This window comes from Lepidochelys olivacea, assembly GCF_965140295.1.
Source record: "Lepidochelys olivacea isolate rLepOli2 genome assembly, chromosome: 4".
NCBI lineage: Eukaryota > Metazoa > Chordata > Testudines > Cheloniidae > Lepidochelys > Lepidochelys olivacea.
In genome coordinates, this window is record NC_140414.1 from 130,923,102 (window position 1) to 130,946,084 (window position 22,983).

General features: G+C 42.7%; 1 protein-coding gene across 2 annotated transcripts; it reads right to left on the bottom strand.

The window, feature by feature from the left end:
• Nucleotides 1–1,679: 1,679 nt before the first annotated feature.
• On the bottom strand, nucleotides 1,680–19,268 carry LOC311519174 (NELL2-interacting cell ontogeny regulator 1-like; the record flags this gene model as incomplete). Of its 2 annotated transcripts, XM_084625455.1 has the most annotated exons (5): nucleotides 1,680–4,239; nucleotides 12,425–12,513; nucleotides 14,241–14,385; nucleotides 16,497–16,545; nucleotides 19,243–19,268. In XM_084625455.1, the coding sequence occupies 5 exons, from the start codon at nucleotides 19,251–19,253 to the stop codon at nucleotides 4,168–4,170; spliced, it is 366 nt and encodes a 121-aa protein (XP_084481581.1). In that variant the 3' UTR covers nucleotides 1,680–4,167. The 2 variants fall into 2 exon arrangements, with proteins under 2 accessions (XP_084481581.1, XP_084481580.1); XM_084625454.1 differs by lacking the exon at nucleotides 19,243–19,268 and having other exon boundaries at nucleotides 16,497–16,580.
• Nucleotides 19,269–22,983: the final 3,715 nt, after the last annotated feature.

The following is a 22,983-nucleotide window of genomic DNA, read 5'->3' on the forward strand; positions in this document are numbered from 1 at the left end:
TGTTGCCCTTCGCTGGACTCTCTCCAATTTATCCACATCCTTCTTGTAGTGTGGGGCCCAAAACTGGACACAGTACTCCAGATGAGGCCTCACCAATGTCGAATAGAGGGGGACGATCACGTCCCTCGATCTGCTGGCTATGCCCCTACTTATACATCCCAAAATGCCATTGGCCTTCTTGGCAACAAGGGCACACTGCTGACTCATATCCAGCTTCTCGTCCACAGTCACCCGTAGGTCCTTTTCCACAGAACTGCTGCCTAGCCATTCGGTCCTTAGTCTGTAGCTGTGCATTGGGTTCTTCCGTCCTAAGTGCAGGACCCTGCACTTATCCTTATTGAACCTCATCAGATTTCTTTTGGCCCAATCCTCCAATTTGTCTAGGTCCCTCTGTATCCTATCCCTGCCCTCCAGTGTATCTACCACTCCTCCCAGTTTAGTATCATCCGCAAATTTGCTGAGAGTGCAATCCACACCATCCTCCAGATCATTTATGAAGATATTGAACAAAACCAGCCCCAAGACCGACCCCTGGGGCACTCCACTTGACACCGGCTGCCAACCAGACATAGAGCCATTGATCACTACCCGTTGAGCCCGACAATCTAGCCAACTTTCTACCCACCTTATAGTGCATTCATCCAGCCCATACTTCTTTAACTTGCTGACAAGAATACTGTGGGAGACCGTGTCAAAAGCTTTGCTGAAGTCAAGAAACAATACATCCACTGCTTTCCCTTCATCCACAGAACCAGTAATCTTATCATAGAAGGTGATTAGATTAGTCAGGCATGACCATCCCTTGGTGAATCCATGCTGACTGTTCCTGATCACTTTCCTCTCATGTAAGTGCTTCAGGCTTGATTCTTTGAGGACCTGCTCCATGATTTTTCCGGGGACTGAGGTGAGGCTGACTGGCCTGTAGTTCCCAGGATCCTCCTTCTTCCCTTTTTTAAAGATTGGCACTACATTAGCCTTTTTCCAGTCATCCAGGACTTCTCCCATTCACCACGAGTTTTCAAAGATAATGGCCAATGGCTCTGCAATCACAGCCGCCAATTCCTTTAGCACTCTCGGATGCAACTCGTCCGGCCCCATGGACTTGTGCACATCCAGCTTTTCTAAATAGTCCCTAACCACCTCTTTCTCCACAGAGGGCTGGCCATCTATTCCCCATGTTGTGATGCCCAGCGCAGCAGTCTGGGAGCTCACCTTGTTAGTGAAGAAAGAGGCAAAAAAAGCATTGAGTACATTAGCTTTTTCTACATCCTCTGTCACTAGGTTGCCTCCCTCATTCATTAAGGGGCCCACACTTTCCTTGGCTTTCTTCTTGTTGCCAACATACCTGCAGAAACCCTTCTTGTTACTCTTGACATCTCTCACTAGCTGCAGTTCCAGGTGCGATTTGGCCCTCCTGATTTCATTCCTACATGCCCGAGCAATATTTTTATACTCTTCCCTGGTCATATGTCCAACCTTCTACTTCTTGTAAGCTGCTTTTTTATGTTTAACATCCGCTAGGATTTCACCGTTAAGCCAAGCTGGTCGCCTGCCATATTTACTATTCTTTCGACACATCGGGATGGTTTGTCCCTGTAACCTCAACAGGGATTCTTTGAAATACAGCCAGCTCTCCTGGACTCCTTTCCCCTTCATGTTAGTCCCCCAGGGGATCCTACCCATCCGTTCCCTGAGGGAGTCAAAGTCTGCTTTCCTGAAGTCCAGGGTCCGTATCCTGCTGCTTACCTTTCCTCCCTGTGTCAGGATCCTGAACTCAACCAACTCATGGTACTGCCTCCCAGATTCCCATCCACTTTTGCTTGGTTTTAACCACCGACTGGCTACTTAAGTGAGACTCAGAGGGTAGTATCAAGTGCCTTGATTCAAAAAGCAGCTTGCACTCAAGGCTCATGCAGACATACTGATGTGGTGGAAGTCAGCAAGTTCATTGTTCACCGCAGCAATCAGAGAGTGACATCAGGAGATACTGGACCAGTTGCAGAAAACAGTCCTTTGCCTGGGTGTTTATTACATACATTTACTATAGTCCCTGCTCCACAGTTCAGAATGAATAATAGTTTTAAAATAACATTTTTATTGTGGTATGTTTCCTTACCCCACTATGGCTGCATGTCTTTGACCACTAGTAAATACTTGCAAAGGGGGACTGATTACATAAAGAAGTGAAGTGTTTTCAGATCTTTGTGTCTTTTTCTTCTTCATGGCCCGCAACATTTGGAATTCCTCTGACCTGGTCTGATATGCCTCCACTCTCATCTCTGTCAGATCACTTCTTAAAACTCAGTTCTTTCATAAGACCTCTGAGCCCCTATTTCTGCTGTTCTCCACTCCCGTGGAGTGACTGTGAGAAAGACAGAGTCATAATATAGATGCTGAGCATCTCCATGGATGATGGGGAAAGGGTATTAGTTTAGGTGGGTTATATTCAATTGGAGACATAGGTCCATTTTTGTGTATGTATGTTATCAAATAAATTTTGAACATGAAACTAGAGCAACAGATAAACATGGTGATGCTTAGTTTATATGTTTACATCACCGCAAAGTGTACTGGGCACTTTCAGTACAAATAAGACAAAAGCTCTGCCTCAAAGAGCTTCTAATTTAATTTTATAGTGACACAGCCAGGGGCTAACACACAATGCACGGAAGGAGTGAGGAAGGACAAAGCTTATAGTAATAAGATTATATGCATGCCCTGATGGTTCTGTTAATGTACTAAAAAGGGGGGTGGGAGTTTAGTTGTTTGGGAAGTTTTGGATTAATTAACTTACTTCTTGTAGGAGGCCTGGCAGCAGGAGTGAGTTTTAAGGAGGGATTGAAAGAAAAGTAGCTAAATAAATAAAGCTTGCTTCCAGTGATGGGCTTGGAGAGGTTGGGGGTTTATTTGGGGGGCCAGAAACAGGGATTCAGGTAAGATTTCTTTCAGGAGGGGTTAAACAGACCACTTCACCTTGAATGGTCCCTTAGACCATGTGCTAACTACTTATGCTCAACTAGCTGTGACACTCTACCTTTCCCAGCCCCGAAGAAGAGCTCTGTGTAGCTCGAAGGCTTGTCTCTCTCTCACCAACAGAAGTTGGTCCAATAAAAGATATTACCTCACCCTCCTTGTCTCTCTACAGCTTGTCTCTCTAAACATAACTCAGTAATTTCTAATGCTTTCACTTCTTTCCCTTTTAATACTTACAATATATACACAGGTTTGCAGAGGGCAAAGAAAACAGGGCTCCCGTAGTGCATGAGCACTGACCCTGTGGAGAACTTAGAAGACATTTTTGATGTGTACAAAAGTTGACATGTTCAATAGTGTGTTGCTTTGTGACACCACTAACTAGCTCAGTGACATCTGAGTGCCATGTACATTCCTATGGTGGACGTACTTTCTCTAAGAAAAGCTACACTGCACAGTGATAGTGAATGAAAATTTGATTCCTCCTTCCCCTAGTCACACTGAACTTTTAGGTTAGCCTATTGTCAAGATCTCATTCAAACAGAAACAAGGTACCTTTGGGTGTGGGATTACCTGTTTTTCTAGTAGTTTTATTGTCCTTTTCCCTTTGTACACAACATGCATTTAGATTGGTAAAACAATAGCTATTTCTACATGTGCTGGCATACAGTGGGAGCGCTAAGTGGGTAGTGACAGTGTATGATTTAATTCAAGGACACCTACATTTTCTCCAACCAAGTCGACAGCTTCCCAGGAGACAAGGAGTCCTGTTTAGGGCCAAATTCAGTCCAGATATAAGCAGGTGTAGTAACACCATTGAAATCCACAGTTACAAATTGGCTGAATTTGGTCCAAATTTGCATTATAAATAAACAGAATGGATTGCAGCTACCATTACCTTTAATATGGCGATACAGCCTGCAGAGACTACAGATTCCAGCATGCAATGCTCTGTCTTGATATGATCAATCAGTCAAGCCACAATAGTAGCACCTTCCTACTGGAGAAAACAAGCATAAGACAGACAACCACACTCCACCCCACCATCTCATAAAGAAACTCCCCACCTGCTTGCCTCACTACACTGGGGCTTACATGCTTGCAATATGTACTCCACACAGCTGTCCATATTACATCCAGCAGCATTTTTAAAACCAGCTGAACAGGTGACACTCTTTGGCTCTTCTCCAGTGTTCAGTTCAGCGTGTCGGCAGTTACACAGTCACACAGAGTTCTCTTTTCCACTTGAAGAAGCAGTGTTTCTGTCTGCAAGGAAGGGGGAAAGAAAAAAGCAACATCAAAAAATGAGCGTCAGAATTCTACAACTAATTAGCTCCTAAAGAAAAGTCTGTTTTATTTATGTCACAAGAGATACCAGTTTGGTTCTACATGATGAGGCTTGAGAATAATAACCAGACATATTGTTTAGTTATAGATGGTAGTTAAGCCTTTGGCTATTAAATTAGCATAATAGTATGGCAACACTTCCTGTGATGATCTGAAAAAATATAGGAACCTGGTACACTCTAGGTTTTATTTATTTACTTTCACATTAAAAACTCTAATGTATACGAGAGGTGTTAAAAAATTATTGTGAATTTTAAAATAATTTGTGTTTATAATGACCCCATTTAATGTAGTGCCCTGAGTGTCATAGCAGGTTGAGGGGAAGTGTGTGGGGACAAGACAGTGTTTTTGTATAAATATTTAACGGAGGTGGTGGATTTGGGGATGGTGAAATATTTTATTTATCCAAGATGCAGCATATGGGAGGACTTTAAAATCAGAATTTTGTGTTTATTTCAGAGGGGGAACAGACAATGAAAAGAATCGGGAGTAGAGCTGGGCAAATAACTGCATTTTCAGTGACCATTTCTGATGACCAGTCCAGGCTCTGGAGAGGCAAATGCTCTAGTGCAGAGTTTCTCAAACTGGGGTCCACGGACCCCTGAGGGTCCGTGAGGGTACTCCAGGGGGTCCGCGGGTCCAGCCGATCAACTCCTCCCCCTCCCACCCTCAACTCCTGCATGCCGGGGACCAGCTGTTCTCCAGCATGCAGGAAGCGCTAGGAGGGAAGGGGAGGGGGTAGAAAGAGGCGGGGAAGAGGAGGGGCAGGGGTGGAGCAAGGGTGGGAAGAGATGGGGCAGAGTGGGGCCTTGGGGGAAGGGGTGGAGTGGCGGCAGGACCTGGGTCTATGGCAAAATTTTAAATCAAAATGGGGGTCCTCGGGTTACTAAAGTTTGAGAACCACTACTCTAGTGGGCACAGATTTTTCTGCCCATTCCTCCCAAGTGTCCTTCTGCTCTGTCCCCTCCAACCTGTCCCCATCCCAGTCTAGTCTCTTTCCCCACCCTTGGCTCTTTCTTCCAATCCCAGTCTCCACTCCTCAGGCTTCTCATCCCAGTCCTGTCTCCTTGCCTAGTAAGTCCTAAACTCCCAATCCCAGAATCCCCCACTCCCAATCTCTCCTCCTCCCCACATCCAGTCCCTCTCTCCTTGCACAGCCAGTCCCAGTTTTCCTCTCCCCACCCCCCAACTCCTTGACTCCAGTCTCCTTGTACAACCATTCTCAGTTCTCCCCTCCTGGCTCCTCCTCCTATCTGTCTCTCCCGTCCTTTCACCCTGGTTCCCACTTCCAGTCTACTCGCCCAGCCAGTGACAGCCTCTCCAAAGCCCCAGCTTCCTCTCCCAGTCTCCTAGCCTTCTCCCTGTCCCAGTCCTCCTCTCCCCTGCATCTAGTTCCCAGTCCCAGCTTCCCCATTCACCTAGTCCCAGCATCACAGGCATTGCCGTAAAGGGAGGAGCATGCTCAGCAAGGATAGAATCTTTGGAGATTTTAGCTGTTAAAATCAAAGGAGTCTCTGCTGAGCATGTGTGGATTGTGATTTTCAAAGGCTTCTAACATGGCCAAATTTGGGAGAATTTTCTTTGACTTCAGTGAATTGCCCATGTTACACAGGGAGTCAGTGGGAGAGCTAGGATTAGAACCAAAGTGTCCAGAGCACCCACCCTCTTCTCTAACCAATAAACATTTTCTCCTATATTAATCTTTTGCCAGTTGTTAAACCATTAAAATACAATTGTATTGTCTCTAATTCAGGGAATCACTAATATTGAGCCCTTCAGTTACTCTGAGTGGGAAAGTCTAATCAGACTTTTGCTAATCACTTAAAACCACTCAATCATCTACCTTTTAAATATCACCTTCACCTTACTCATGAAGGCTTGACTACGATAACCCAACAGCTTGCCAATGGTTTCTGAGCTAAGTCTCAAGGCTGCTTACAACATTTATATTTCTAGTGAAAATTTACAAACTCAGCCATCGCTAATGTTTTATTTTTATTTGCATGAGCACATCTAATTTGATATGCTTTGCATATGCTAATTTACCATGAATAGTTTAGAAATTAATAAAGAACAAATAGAGGTTTTGGTAGCTGTTAGTTGAGCATAATCATAAAACTGTTTACACACAAAATTAAATATCCCTAAAATTACACCTAAAAATTAAAGATGGGTTCCAACTGCTAAGTTAAGACCTGGATTTTGAGTCCATCAAAATGTATGGCTATACAGAGCGGAGGTTTTGTTTAGGCCCATTGTAGAGAGAAGAACACACTAAAAACTTTGGATCTGGATCCAGGTTCAGATTCTGAACCCAGCCAAATGTTCACAGTTGTTTAGAACCTGGTTTTTGATTCATTTATCCTAAATATTCATGGTCTCAGAACTCTTAACCTTTTAGAATAATGATAACACATCCAACATCTGATGGCTAAATTTAAAAAACACCCATTCGAATTTTGAACACGTGAATATCTGTTTTGCCAATATTTACATAGATAAATAGCCATCAATGCCAAGTTCATTTCAAAGCATCGATCAAGTTCAGCTAGTAATAAAAGAGTATATGGTCCATTCTCATAGTATTTTCTCCTGGGGAGAACTTTAGATTGGGGGTGGTGGTGGTTAAAAAGCAGCTAAAGGAGATGAGAGCTCAACTCCTTTCAATAGGAGCTGGGCATCTAGTTCCCCGAGGAGCTTTTAAAAGTCTCACCCTACAACAGAAAGTTATGAGAAGAGCTAATCGGGAATTCTTAAATGAAATGGGATTTCATCAGAAAATGTCATAAGAACATAAAAATGGCCATACTCGTTCAGACCAATGCTCCATCTAGCCCAGTATCCTGTCTTCTGACCCTGGCCAGTGCCAGATGCTTCAGAGGCAATGAACAGAACATGGAGTGATCCATTCCTTCTCGTCCAGTCCCAACTTCTGGCAGTCAGAGGGTTAGGGACACCCAGAGCAAGGGTTGCATCCCTGACCATCTTGGCTAGTAGGAATTGATGGACCTATCCTCCCTGAACTTACATAATTTGTTTTTGAACCCAGTTATACTTCTGGCCTTCTCAACATCCCTGGCAACAAGTTCCACAGGTTGACTTTGCATTGTGTGAAGAAGTTCTTCCTTGTGTTTATTTAAAACCTGCTGCCTATTAATTTCATTTGGTGACCCCTAGTTCTTGTGTTAGGTGATGGGGTAAATAACACTTCCCTATTCACTTTCTCCACACCGCTCATGATTTTATAGACCTCTTATCATATCCCCTCTTAGTCCTCTCTTTTCTCAGATGAACAGGCCCAGTCTTTTTAATCTCTCCTCACATGGAAGCTGTTCCATATCTCCAATCATTTTTGTTGCCCTTCTCTGCACCTTTTCAAATTCTAATTTTTGAGATGGAGTAACCAGAACTGTATGCAATATTCAAGGTGCAGGTGTACCATCGCTTTATATAGTGGCATTACGATATTTTCTCTTATTGTCCCTTTCCTAATGGTTCCTAACGTGACTGCTGCTGCACATTGAGCAGATATTTTCAAAGGACTATCCACAATGACTCCAACATCTCTTTCTTGAGTAGTAACAGCTAATTTAGATCCCATCATTGTGTATGTATAATCCGGATTATTTTTTCCAATGTGCCTTACATTGCACTTAACAACATTGAATTTCATATGCTATTTTGTTCCCCAGTCACCCAGTTTAATGAGATCCCTTTGTAACTCTTCCCAGTCAGCTTTCGACTTAACTATCTTGATAATTTTGTATCTCCAAATTTTGCCACCTCACCCTTCATCCCCTTTTTCCAGATCATCTATGAATACAGGGTATTTTGAACAGCACAGGTCCCACTACTGATCGTTTGGGGACTCCACAATTTATCTTTCTCCATTGTGAAAACCTACTCTTTTTATCCTATCCTTTAAGCAGTAACTGATCCATGAGAGGACCTTTCCTCTTACCCGATGATTGCTCACTTTGTTTGTGGGCCTTTGGTGTGAGACCTTGTCGAAGGCTTTCTGAAAGTCCAAGTACACTGTATTCACCTGATCACCCTTGTCCACAAGCTTGTTGACCCCCTCAAAGAATTCTAATAGATTGTTGAGGCATGATTTCCCTATACAAGAGCCAAAGTGACTCTTCCCCCAACATATTGTTTGCATCTATGTGTCTGATAAAGCTCTAGAAGTGATCCTGGCAATTACAGCCCAAAAAGCCTAACTGCAGTACCAGGCAAATTGATGGTAACTATAGTAAAGAGCAGATTTTTTTTTTTAAAATCAGCATTACATGAGCAATGTTGATTTGCTAAAAACCAAAACTTTTTGCAGAAATATACCAGTTTTGACAGCAATGGTTTCCCAGATGGGATTTCTGGTCAAACCCAAAGAGCTTGCTCCCAGAATAACCAGTAACCTGACTCAAACCAGGGATTTGGACCCGGGTCTCCCATATGCCAAGTGAGTGCCCTAACCACCAAGCTATTGTCTATTCTACATGCATTGTCTCTGGTCTTCGTGAAAAGTTTCAAAATGTCTTGGTTTTGTCCGAATGTGAAACAGGAATTTTTTTTTTGATATCTCAGAAAGGTTCACAGGATAAGAAAACCTTTTCCCACCCACATCTAGTTATGAATTAGAGACGGAAAAGAGCCATAGGATCATCACATCGATCTCATCTACAAACTGAGTCTATTGTCTCAAGGTAGAGGATGTCTCTAATGAATATACCTGTGACCCTGGGAGCCCTTCAATGCCAACTAGCAGAGGGCCCACCATATTGTAACTCACACTGGGTCTCACACCCTCATTACCCCCAACACACTGTTGTCATAGTATGTATCTAAAAAGGTATCGTATGTAAACTGCTCACACCATGGTCCTGAAAATCATTGTGTCATCTATGTACAGGTTGTATGTATGTGCTGCAAACATGTTCTTAAAATGTATTTGGAAGGCAGTGCTTAAACCCAGCCTGCGCTAGAGAAAGAAATGTGTCTGACCTGCTTGATTACTGGCAGAGGACAATGAATGTATATTTACATATGTAGTAAATGAAGTTATCAAGCTAACACGCTGCAGCTTAATGAGCACACTGACAGATAGAGCCTGCACTCCAGGAATCCTTCCTGACTCTTAGAGCAGAGACAATGGACTTTGGGCAATAGAAGGGGAACAAAAAGGCAATTTGGTTATCCATCCCTTAGGGAGCAAAAGGAACAGCACCCTTTGATTCTGTGAACGTTGGGTTCCCTGACTTGGAGGGCTGATTAACTTGTGAATATGAAAACTGCTTAGGCAAAGACTATAATTTGCTAATCTTAAATTTTAGTCTCTAGAAAGACTGTTTCATTTTGTTTTCTTTGTAACCACCGCTGTCTTCTTTTCTCTTGCTAAATCTCTGTTCTTTGTTAACAAATTTATTCTTGTTTTATTACAAAACCATCTCAGTGCTGCGTATTAAAGTGAAGTGTGAGTCTTCAGCTCACCTAACAGGCTGATGTGTCTGGTTTTTTGGAGGCAGCGAACCTAGAAATTTCTGCAAGTGTCCAGCAAGAGGGACTAGACACCGCAGGGAGACATCTCCGTGGAACTTGGGAACTGGGGTTCCCTGATCATTACCTGCAAAGCAAGGTTTAGACAGGCAGAGTTTTGAAGAGTTTGCTGGCAAGGCAGACAGGCTGGTGTGTCAGGGAGCTGGCACACAGCATAGCAGCAGGAAAGCTCTCACTCTTGCTAAGGCGGAGGGGTAGCACAGTGGCTCACAGTTCTGGGTGTCCTGAGCAGGACGTCACAATACCAACAAAGGTATCAATGGTTTATGGGATGGTATGGCAGCAATAGGAAGTAGATTAAGACAACTAATCGCATTATAAATAATCTGCCAAATATACATAACACACTAAAACAACTGGACATATCGATATGTAAACTATCACACTGAAACTTCTAGTAAGCACTAACTCGAGCTAGAGTGAACTAGTGAGCAGAGAGTTGAAAAGCTCCATAACTCATTAGCAATTTCCTGAGCCATTTAGTCCTCAACGACTATGAAATGCTTTAATGTTTTTTGAGAACATATAAAGAGAATTCCCAGTGGACGTTCCTAGTCCAAACATATTCAAGGATTCAGTCATTTGGATTTAAACAGACTCCCAAATTAAGATGGAGAAAGACAGAGGGTCTGGTTTTGTAAAAATATATCTCACAAAGTGATGTTCTCAAACTCAGCTATCATACCTACAATTGGGAAATACATGTCCTTGGCATTCATTTCAGCTGAAACCCTTCCCATCCCTCTTCATTTTCTCTCTGCCATTTGGGTAAAAATAGCTTCATGTAACTTTAATTTAAAAAACAAAAATAGGGGAAGGCTACATTCCCCCAACGTCAAGTGAATTTAGAGACCTGAGGGCTCAAGAATTCAGTTTTCTCTGCAGTCTCTCTCTCTCTCTTTTATTCAGCCTCACTTTTTCTTTGCCATAGTACCTGTGTCCATGACACTGTAGAACCCATAAGGGAAACTGCTAAGAATCTTTATTCACTATGGAGGTTTTTGAAGCAGTCCTGAGAAATCTCTGCAAAAAACCGGAGTTTGAAACCAGTTGGGCAGGTCAGATCTCCTTTTTATTCCTCTTTCAGAAATCTGAGTATCAGGGAATAATCAACTGATGCCGAGTGCTCTGCTTGCTGAAGAGGTTCAACTATACTTGTAACAGAAGGAAAGATGTACTGGTACATTTCAGCATGGCATGAATATGTAGTTTTGGCTTTAGTGATGCTCAGCAGATGTATTCATTAAGCAAATTTATTCATGGAGGAGTCTGACATACATTTGACTTGTATTTATTAAGCAGGTTTGTTTATAAGAATACATCTGCTGTGCACCAATTTGGCCCCACTGAAACACATATTTTTCCATAGTAAAATCTTCAGGGTATCTTCATCCCTGCAGCTGCCTTTTTATGTAAACATGATGGCTCAACTTTCAAAGGGTCCTCAGACCAATCTCTAAAAATGCCAATGTGCTTTTACGCTTCCAAACCTGTAAAATACATTTGCTTATATAAATCAGATGTCAGACAATATAATGCTCAAATTTTTAGAAGCTTCTTTTGAAAAATGTGCATGAATAGAAAACATAGAAAATGGAGAACTTACTAAGGGCTATGTACATTTTGATGTTGCATATGCAACAGTGGGGTATTTTATGTCTGCGAGACGATAAACCATGCACATTCGCTGGATTTAGGTAATTTAAATATCTTATATTTACATAGTATCTTTCATCCCAGAGTATTTAAATTGCACAACACAGCAATCATTTCACCTACCACTGAAAAGCAGCCACCTCTAGGGTGGAACATGGCAGATGTTTACCAGCAGATAGCAACACTGCACTACAGTTTAAGATAGGACTTGAAGAAGCTTCCAGGTTGTTTAAGGTGCAGCCCTAAGTGGAGTGTATTGCAATAGTGCAATATCAAGGTGGCAAAGATCACAGCAGCAAGGTTTGCATCTGAAAGAAACACTTTCAACATCCTAGCTAGGCAAAGACTAAAAAACCCTTCCTAGACACCACTACTGTTTAACGGCAGTTGGAGACAACAGTAGCCACAGATTGCAAGCCCCAGTGACAACAGGTAGACAAACACTCTCAATAAGAGGGGAAGGTACAATCCTTGGAATATTTTTTGATCATTTTTCCCCAGCCTACCAGCATCACTTCAGTCTTATCCAGAATGAGCTCCAGCCAACCAGCTCTCATCCATGACCCAACCCCAACCAGCTACTGGGCCAAGGGCTGGTAGCACTGACTGAGTTGGTGAGATAGAGCTAGGGACGGAGCGGGATGTCACCAAAATACTGAAAGCTGTGCAGGTCACAGCTCCTCACTAATCCTCTCAATGGGCTTATACGTTGAATAAGAGGGAGCTAGGGAACTCATGCTGTTATCCTGAGCAATGAACAGATATTGCCCAACATCATCCCTTAGAACAGTTACGTACAGTAGATTGATATTGCCAAAACAAAAATGTATCCATTTTACCCACTTCTAAGCAAAACAACTTTGTCATACAACAAAAAAGTCCAATGCCGCCTTACCTGTGTGTCTAGATTATACGCAGTCTTCTTTAAATCCTGCAAGGCCCTCTGCATGAATTCAAATGCATGGCAGTCAACACAGGGGCGACCTAGGGAAGAGTTTTAGTAGAAAGACATTCCTAAATGGCATGAAATAGTAATTAAAGGGGATGACTATGACTTTTTACGGAAACAGGCCCTTCCAAGAGACAACAAGGAAGTCAGCAACAGGAATTATTATTATTATTATTATTTAGTATATACATAGAACCATAGGTGAGGATGTGAGGACCTGAGACTTTGAATTTGACCCATTATTCCATGGGGAGCCATTGTAGTGAGCAGTGTACCGAGGTGCTCCTAGTTGCTGGTGTCGCTGAGGAGGAGGGCTGCTGCCCTCTGGACTAATTGAAGCATTTTTAAGGTTTGTGTTCTCTGATCTAAGTAATCCAAGCTGCAGGTCACAAGGATGTGGATGACCATGAGGGGGCCATTTAGGGATCTGGTGCAAAAACTGGGGATTGGTCCTGCTTTGAGCAGGGGGTCGGACTACACGATCTCCTGAGGTCCCTTCCAACCCTGATATTCTATGAAACCAAGGCCAGATCTTCATCCAACTAGAAACTATACACTATAAACATTAGTAATTCAGAGTTAGATAAAGCAATGGTACTAATATGCTCTAAAATCAACTATTATTGGCATTCCATATGCTCTCACTTGCCTCTTAATTTCTATGCATCTTTGATTACTTCATTGGGCGATTTGCTCAAATGAGAAGTTCAGGACGTGGGGCCAGTCAGCGCTCTGAAGTTGAGAAGAAACAAGGAAAGAACTAGAGTGAAGCAGCAGTGACCTTCAGCCTGTTGTGCAAACACTGTGACTGATTTCCACACACTTTTGACAAACCAGAGCGGGATCCTACAACATGAAGTCTGCCTGCTAATAAGGAAAGATGAATTTTCAGAGTCCTTTAGAAGTCTGTCTGCCTGAGAAAAGAAACACTCCAAACTATTCAGCTACAGTTGAATAAAAGGAGAAATGTATAAAAATATATTTAAAGACCTAATCTCTGAATGTTCTAGTATATTTCTTAGTCTAATTTTGTTATTAATTATTATTATTATTATTTAGTATATACATAGAACCATAGGTGAGGATGGCACTTTCCAGACAAATAAAATGATAGGTCCTTGTTCCAAGTAATTTATAATGTAAATTAGACTCATCACAGCTCAACGGATGTCTATACACAAAGGGAGGAGAATGGGAGGATGGAGATTGTGATCATGAAAGATTATGAGATGTGCTTATTATTATTTCGGTATCCTGTACATTCATTTTTTTAATTTCAGAGAATTTTTACTATGTTCGGTTTGGGGGACAGTGCCCGGCACGAAGGCACGTGTGAGGGCATTGTTGGCGGAAAGAAGTGATCCTTCAGGATCCATATAAAGGTGGAGACTATAATTGCATGGAACACAGGACTGGAGAGGACGCTCCAAATGTAGGGGGTGGGGAACGGAGCATCAAGGTGTGCCACACTAGCAGAGTACAGCATGAGAGCAGGGTAGGGGTAGGACTGAAGAAATGCAGGAAGATGCAGAGCAGTGAGGTGCCCTAGATGAGGGGATGGGGAGGACGAATGTGATCCAGAAGCTACTGGGGGACTGAGGGAGTATGTTACGAAGATTTTCATCTAGTGCAATGAATACACGAAGTATCCAGGACTGGTTGAATTAAGATGATCTTTAAAAACCTGTAAATGCTGCAGCATTAAATCTGTGTTATACTTATGTATCGTTACGAGATAACCTGTATACAGGGCAGTACATACTTTCAGCTGGGATTGTGGTTCCTGCTTCTTGGTTGGCTTTAATGGGCTCCATGGTGAGCAGCGCATCTACAAAAATCAAAGGAACCATGAAGACCACTCTTCTTAGGAGGTAAGGTGTCAGCATCCTGCTAATTGGTACTTCCTCCTTTATTAAGGGCAATAAACAAGTTAGTGAGAAACATTAAGTTCTGTAAAATAAACCCTTTGTGTCTGTAACATTCATGATAGTTACAAGACTGACAGTCCTGGAGATTAAATTCCTCTCTTTATCTACAGAACAGGTACAGCATGGACAGTGGCAGAGCCAAGTTCTTCACCCCACCCCACCCCACCCTTGTGCCTCAAACCTGGCCTAGAGGGACTTCTTGTAGGAATGAGATAGAAGTTCACTTGCCATGGCTCAGTCAGCCTCTGGCCTCTCTGCTGAGATTGCTAACTAGGGTGCCAGCTTTGTGATGCTGATACTTGTCCTATTCTACACAAACCCAAACCAGCAAGGGTTGGGTCATTGCTAACCCCTGGGAATTTGTGCAGCTCTGCTCCCAAGCTGACCTGCATTTGAACCTAGAGATGAAAAGTGCTCTCTCCCTCTCATTTTTAATGTACCATTTTTTCACATATACCTGAAAAAGTAAAATTAATTTTATAATTACTTTGCAACTAAACAAATCACATAAGCTGGTTTCACTCAGCTTCCTTCATGCAGGAGAGGAGGCTTTTCTTAAACCCCAACCCATAGAACCATAGGCAAAGTCTCTGGTCACAACTAAAACAAAATCAGCAGTTTCTTGACATGAATTATTCCCCCTTGTCTCTCCTCTGATCCCTGCTTGGTTTTCAAACCTCTACTTATTGTCATACATTTGTTCCTGTACATCAGAGATGGCCAAAGCATGGCCAGAAGTATTAGACAGCCTGACCCAAGGTTACCTCATCTGAATACAAAGGTGAAGCCTCTGAACACTATCAGCTCTTGTATGCAGGGTTTCATCTTGACCCAAGTAGATAAGTTGCTTAGGTCAAGATGGAGCATTGTATACTGGGACCAGTTGTTGTACATTCAAACACAGGCAAAGCGAAAAACTTACTCAGTTCTAAGCAGTAACAAAACTAAAATAAATTCCATATACAGAGAATGCAGATTCTCATTAGCAGAGCACAGGAAGGCAAGAGGATGAGTTGTCCGTTCTTTTTCTAATTTTTAAATATTAACACTGAGCAAAAATGTTGCATAAGAATGTTGAATCCTTGTGCTCTGAATGTGCTGCTGGAATACAGCATTATACAGTACAGTCTCCATTTCCCAGTCAGAAGAGGTGGTTTGCAACAGAAACATAAGGGAATAAACCTGCTGTTTAGACAACTGCAAGGCCACATTTACAAACCCTGCAACTGAGATGAATCTGCAAATTTTGCATGAACACCTGCTGCATATGCAAATTGGCAGCTGGGCCAGCAAAGGAGTACTGTTATGTGCAATCATCTGTGTTCCATGCACAAATCCCCAGTTGTACGTGTAAGTTTACAGTGGGCAGACTTGCACATAGTGCAGCCACAAACTCAGGGTTCCAGTTTCAGAAAAAAAAAATGGGTCCCTTATGTAATTCTTTCAACACCAGAACTGAGAGACTGTGTGAATTTATTGATTCCCTTTGCCGGTCTTCATTATCTTCACTAACAAAGTAAAATTTAGTAAGAGCATTAACCGCACAAAAAAAGGGGGTGTTTTTTTTTAAATCAGTAGTGATCCAAGTGAAAAAGTCCAGTTAAATCCTAGTCCTTGCAACGAGATACAGCAAAATACAGAGAGTGTCCTCCTGAAACAGCAGATTAGGAGAGTGCCATTTACATCTAAAGTGCTTGTAGCTGCACAGGGGCATCATGAAGGGAGGCTAATTCCTATAAACTCATGCTGAAGCTTAAGCATCAGTGAGGCAAATGAAGCAGATGCTAAGCTAAACTTTTTCAGGGCACCTGAGACATGTTCAGTCCCAGCCCCAGCTCAGCTTTTTAATGAGCCCCCCTGTAAAAGAAACATTCCCATGGGGCATCAGTTATCTCACACCACACGGAAGTGACTGTTAGGTGTTTGAACAGAAACAGCTGTCTGTGCAGCATAATCACAACATGCTTTCAAGTGCTGTCTGCCTCTGCCTTTGCAGCCGACAGTCAATAAAAATCTGAGAGCATGGCCTGTTTGGAGTTTTATGAAACAAAAGTCACCCCATCCCTCAAATTATATATATATATTAGTACCTGATTTCTCTTGTGTTTGTGATGGTCTCTTTGGCATGGCCGCTGCAAACTGCCAACAGAACAAGAAAAAGCATCTCTGAGCATGTGCACTGCTTCTTTTTAACCTTCCCTGAAAGAGGTTATTACTATGGTGAAGGATCTTCCATAGCAACAGTGCAGTGCAGAGCAGTTCAGTACAGAGGCACAATTTAAAGAGGAACAGGCTATGTCTCAGTCTTAAGTGTGAAGTTTCTGTGTAAAGTTGTTAAGATTAGCTACACCTCCCCACTCAAGAGGGTTTGTCTGGCACGGCCAGTTAAAGGGTCTGTAATCACCCACCCAAGGCTGGTTCCCAGGAAGTTTCTCCAGATTTGCAATCCCAGCCACTGGATGTGAAGAGGCAGAAGAATTAGCAAGACTGAAGGCACTGAACGTTCCAGAGTAAGGACTTTATCCCTGCCTCCTTGCCCCAGAGCCAGCACCTTTGCTCCCCTCTCATATCCCTGGAGCCATACATGGGGATGCATTGCTTAATTTAGAACATTTACTTGCAGAATGTATCATGGTGATAGAAAGTTGTGGATTAAACACTTTTTTTAGATGTAAAATTAAGTTTTCTGGATTTCATCTTTGCCCTTTGTGCACATTTGCCCCATCATGAGACATCCACATGATGCGGCATGTTTGGCAGTCCCTGTTTCAAAAGGATGGGCATAGCAGAAGTGAGGGTCAGGACTGAGATGCACTAGCAGAGCTATGAAGGGAACATTTGCTGGCTATCAAACTTAAATATAAATTTGTAATTGTTGCTATCTACCCAAGCCAAACAAAAGAAGAAGAAGATTCCCAAGCCCCTAGCACCACCACTCCACAAAAAAAATCATCTTGCAGAGTTTTGACCCTGCAAAAGGGAGAAGAGCTAGAGATCCCATGAAGCCTACTAGGAACTATACTATTGATTTTATGTGGAAGGCACTCAGCTACTACGGACAGCAGTATGAAACCCTAAAATAGATAGAGTTTACAGTCTTAGACAAGCAACAAGCCAAATGAGGAAGCTGAGGAACAAAACATACAATAAACTTTTTTCTGTAATCCTCATCTATCCCAATTGGCTGATAAGCCACTGTTAGTGCAGTAAATTCAATTCATGTGAGCTTCATGGTAAATCTGGGTCTTGCAGAGGGATTTGAAGGAGAGGGGGGTGCCTTTACATCTTGCAGAGGGTATTCTATCAGTAAGGGGTAGTATGAGGAAAGCACAGGAGTGGTTGTGAGAGAAATAGCCAAAAGGGCAGGCTGGGGCTGACATAACTGCAGGGCAGAGATGGCAGGAGACAAGACCAGATGAGCAAGGAGGGGTAGAGAAGTGAAGAGCATGTTGAGTTTGGGATACAGACCAAAGAATCATCCCCGTAACCTTTATCCCAAAGCCTTCAGGCCAGCCCTGGGCATAGTAATATATTTCTAGTGGATGGGGTCTTTAGAGGTTAGACAGCAAAATATTGTTTTCCGGGCCAACACAAAAGCTATGGAGTCTGGTATGCAGTTCTCAGAGAGACAATAATCATTCTGACTTTGATTATTAATACCTGACAAATAAGCTACAAAGCATTGCTGAAATGATACAGGCTACACCTTCATCATTCTAGAAAACATTTTGTTATCAAGAACAGACTGCAGGAGATGCACTCCACCCCATTGTTGTACTGTGCATTGCCCCATTACTGTGATTTCTGCAGAATACTGTTTTTAGGCACTTAACCATTCAGTGAACCAAGAAAAATTCTCAGGCTTTGCACTGTTATCACTGGAACCCAGAATTGTCTGAAAGCCTTAAGCCCGGCAGTCTGATGGGTGAGTCTGCACACCAAAACATCAGAATGATCCCTCGGAAATTTGGAGTTGCCTGAGCTGGAGTTGCAGATACTTACAGCAGTTTAATAGCTTGAGACAGGATTTATGTTTCAAAATAATAGCAGGTCATTTAGAGGACAGACAGATTTTCAAAGTGAAAAGCCAGAACACTTGTCCCAGTGAAAGAGAATTTACAGACACTTTTTAGAGGGGGTTGAGATGTGCACAGGAGGGTTTGTCAGCTGTGTTATGACCAGGACATGGGCAGTCAGACCTAGTGGCTGGAGCAGGAGTCAGGCACTGGGAGAACAGAGTCCAAGACAGGCCAGAGGGTGAACCAAGAGTCAGGTGCTTGGAGGCAGGCAGGAAGTCAGAGTTGGGCACCAGGTTACAGACAGCAATCAAAGAGTGATGTCAAGGACAAACCAGGGTCGATCGCAAGCAAGGATCTGGAGCAAAAATGGGCAGGTAGTCTGAGTTGTTGCTCAGACAGCTTCCCATCCTGGCTTAAGTACTGTTATTGGCCAATCAGGGGCTGTGAGAGGGTGTCACTCAAGTCCTGCTGGGCGGTACTTCCTGCCAAGCCCAGCCTCACAGGGTCCTCCCATGAGAACTCAGCCTAAGCCTTCTATGGTGAGGGGGAGGCATCAGCAGCCCAAAACCCTCCAGGTTCCAGCTCTGCAGGTTTTAGCAAAATAAGAGAGATAGGAAAAGAAAAGGGTACCTCTTCTGTACTTTTGTCTATTTGTGTTTTACCTCTGCTCCTTGCCTCTTGTCTTCCAAGTCCTCTCTCTCCCTCTGCCACACTTTTTCCATTCTCTCTCACATTCACTCTCACTCCTTTGTCTCCCACCTTGATCCCTTTCGTTCCCCATTCTGGCCCTGACACCCGACCAAAATCTGGGACTCACCTGCAGTGCATGCGTGCATGCGGTGGCAATGCATGCAGCGGTAGGCTGTCATTCAGAGGTGTCAAGATTCTCAGCCTCCTCAGAGACTTGACTTCTTGTGGGGCAGGGGAGAATCATGGGGGGTGCATAGTGGGAACATTACTATCTGGCAGATCTAGATGTGCTCACTCAACCAGCTCAGGTGCTTGGCAACTCCTTCATGCCTCCATTCTGCAGGGGTTTGTAATACACTGCTTCTGTAAAACAGACAGGACATGGAAAGGGACTCAGAAAAAAAGGGACTGTTTAGAAAAGCTGGACGAGCACAAGTCCATGGGGCCGGATGTGCTGCATCTGAGAGAGCTAAAGGAGTTGGCGGATGTGATTGCAGAGCCATTGGCCATTATCTTTGAAAACTCATGGCAATTGGGGGAGGTCCTGGATGACTGGAAAAAGGCTAATGTAGTGCCCATCTTTAAAAAAGGGAAGGAGGAGGATCTGAGGAACTACAGGCCAGTCAGCCTTACCTCAGTCTCTGGAAAAATCATGGCGCAGGTCCTCAAGGAATCAATTCTGAAGCACTTAGAGGAGAGGAAAGTGATCAGGAACAGTCAGCATGGATTCACCAAGGGCAAGTCATGCCTGACTAATCTAATTGCCTTCTATGACGAGATAACTGGCTCTGTGGATGAGGGGAAAGCAGTAGATGTGTTATTCCTTGACTTTAGCAAAGCTTTTGACACAGTCTCCCACATTCTTGCCAGCAAGTTAAAGAAGTATGGGCTGGAAGAATGGACTATAAGGTGGATAGAAAGTTGGCTAGATCTTGCTCAACGGATAGAGATCAATGGCTCCATGTCTATAAAGTGGAGTGCCCCAAGGGTCGGTCCTGGGGCCGGTTTTGTTCAATATCTTCATTAATGATCTAGAGGATGGCACCCTCAGCAAGTTTGCAGAGGACACTAAACTGGGAGGAGAGGTAGATATGCTGGGGGTAGGGATAGAATACAGAGGGACCTAGACAAATTAGAGGATTGGGCCAAAAGATATCTGAGATTCAACAAGGACAAGTGCAGAGTCCTGCACTTAGGATGGAAGAATCCCATGCACCGCTACAGACTAGGGACCGAATGGCTCGGCAGCAGTTCTGCAGAGAAGGACCTAGCGGTTACAGTGGATAAGAAGCTGGATTGGAGTCAGTGTGCCCTTGTTGCCAAGAAGGCCAATGGCATTTTGGGCTGTATAAGTAGCGGCATTGCCAGCAGATTGAGGGACGTGATCATACTCCTCTATTTGACATTGTTGAGGCCTCATCTGGAGTACTGTGTCCAGTTTTGGGCCCCACACTACAAGAAGGATGTGGAAAAATTGGAAAGCGTCCAGCAGAGGGCAACAAAAATGATTAGGGGACTGGAACACATAACTTATTAGGAGAGGCTGAGGGAACTGGGATTGTTTAGTCTGCAGAAGAGAAGAATGAGGGGGGATTTGATAGCTGCTTTCAACTACCTGAAAGGGGGTTCCAAAGAGGATGGATCTAGACTGTTCAGTGGTAGCAGATGGCAGAACAAGGAGTAATGGTCTCAAGTTGCAGTGAGGGAGGTTTAGGTTCAATATTAGGAAAAACTTTTTCACTAGGTGAAAGCACTGGAATGCGTTACCTAGGGAGGTGGTAGAATCTCCTTCCTTTGAAGTTTTTAAGGTCAGGCTTGACAAAGCCCTGGCTGGGATGATTTAATTGGGGATTGGTCCTGCTTTGAGCAGGGGGTTGGACTAGATGACCTCCTGAGGTCCCTTCCAACCCTGATATTCTATGACATCCCTGATTTTCAAAGCCACATGATTACCCTGAGGACTTCACTATTGCTGTCCATTTTACATGGAAGGCACTCAGACATGACAGTGATGGGAGGCAGAAAAACAAACACTGAGATAGGTAGACAGACATTTATATAAATTGGGATTGTAGCCCTTTATTTTATTTTAAATAAATTTAGTAACGTTGTATTACAACACCGTGAGTTCGGCACTGGTGGCTACAGTTTCAAGCTCAACCAAGTGAGTCACCTCTGCTACTTGCTTCCGATTTAGAGTCTCTAGGAACACATAAAGACCAAGGATCGTGACCACACATACATTTCACAAGTATAAGGTCTGATCTGTTTTACAAGTTTTATTAAAGTCACAGTTAAAGTTATTACCCAAGTATATAGAAAATCTATAAAGACCTATGCACAAGTTACTCATATACTTGCAATATTCTTAAGGTCTGATGGCTGCATTGCCAATTGATCTTCAGTAGAGCAATGGTTCCTGCTGGAGTTTCCCATACGGAGCTCAGTTTTCCTCATCTGGGCACCCTCTTTTTATTATGCGATTCTGACTATACCTCATTAGCATTTACACATATAGTGCACCCTGCAGTTAGTCACATTTTTCTAACACGTGCCCTATCTGGTATCTTGTAAGCAAAAAATTCTCTTACAGTTAATTTTTTGCAATATCACCCATTGGTGCATCTTTTCCAGTAATCTTGTGGCATAAGGTCATTCTTTGATCACTTACTTGTGTCAAGCATTTCTTAAGCCTATGGCCTAGTCTGACTATAAGCTAAAATCTTAGAGGCCTTAGCCAGTAGGCCTTGTGTTTTAGCCATATGTATTAGATATCTAAGTAATTATCTCTTCTAACTCTTGATCAATCCTATACTTCTATAATCTGACAATTTAAATCTATTTAGCATGCAATGATGATATATGAAATAGCATAGAAGTTAGTTATATTACACAACAAATGAATAATAAACTACAATCATTGGCTACAGGATTGCGTTGTTAACTCACATAAACACACAACGTGGGAGGATGGGAGTGATCATGATGAGTAAAAAGAGGTTAAAATTTACTTTTTGCAGGGAGTGTGAGACGAGAGTACCTTTTATTTTTAAGGGTATCTGGAGGCAGGAGAGCTGGTTGCAAAATATTTTGCAGGCTGGCAAAAAAACAAAAAATGCCTATGGCTCGCCTTGACCAAGGCCCTTGTTCATCCTCGGGATGCCCTAAGAAAGGCATCTGTGCCCTAGAGAAAAATTTTTCTCCAACTTTTCCATACTAAAGACCTGCCTTTTCCACCCCAGGAATACCCATCCAGGATGGGTAAGGTGATCACAACCAGTGCTAGGCAAATTTTTTCCCCTGAAAGTTTTTTCAGCAAAAAATTGAAGATTTGTTTATACTGAAACATTTTACAAATTTGTGCTGATGTTGCCAAATTATTTGTGTCAAAAAAAAAAAAATTCAGAAAAAGGTAAAACTGTTTCAGTTTTACAGTTCAAAACAATTTTGTTTAGAAGTTCCCTTCAATTTTATTTTAAAAAACCCCAACAGCTTTAAAAATGGTCAAAACTGAAACAAAATATTTTGTTCACCCTGAAACAATTTTGTCTCTGACTTTTTGATTCACTAAAAATTCAGGAAAGTGTCAGTATTATGTTGATCCAAACAAATTTTTTTTCAGTATTTTGAAATTACTAGTGAAAAAAAAAATCTGTTACTCACACAGGTCTATTATTATTAATATAATTATTTATTTGTATTACCATACTACCTAGGAGCCCTAGACATGGGCCAGATAGACACCAAGTCCAGTTCACAACCTGCAAGTTGAAAAGCCATGCACTGAAGTAGAGTGCCATGCACTGGAGTAGCATACAAACACGTATGCTGGGATTCCACAGTACATTTCATTATTATTTTTAGGGCA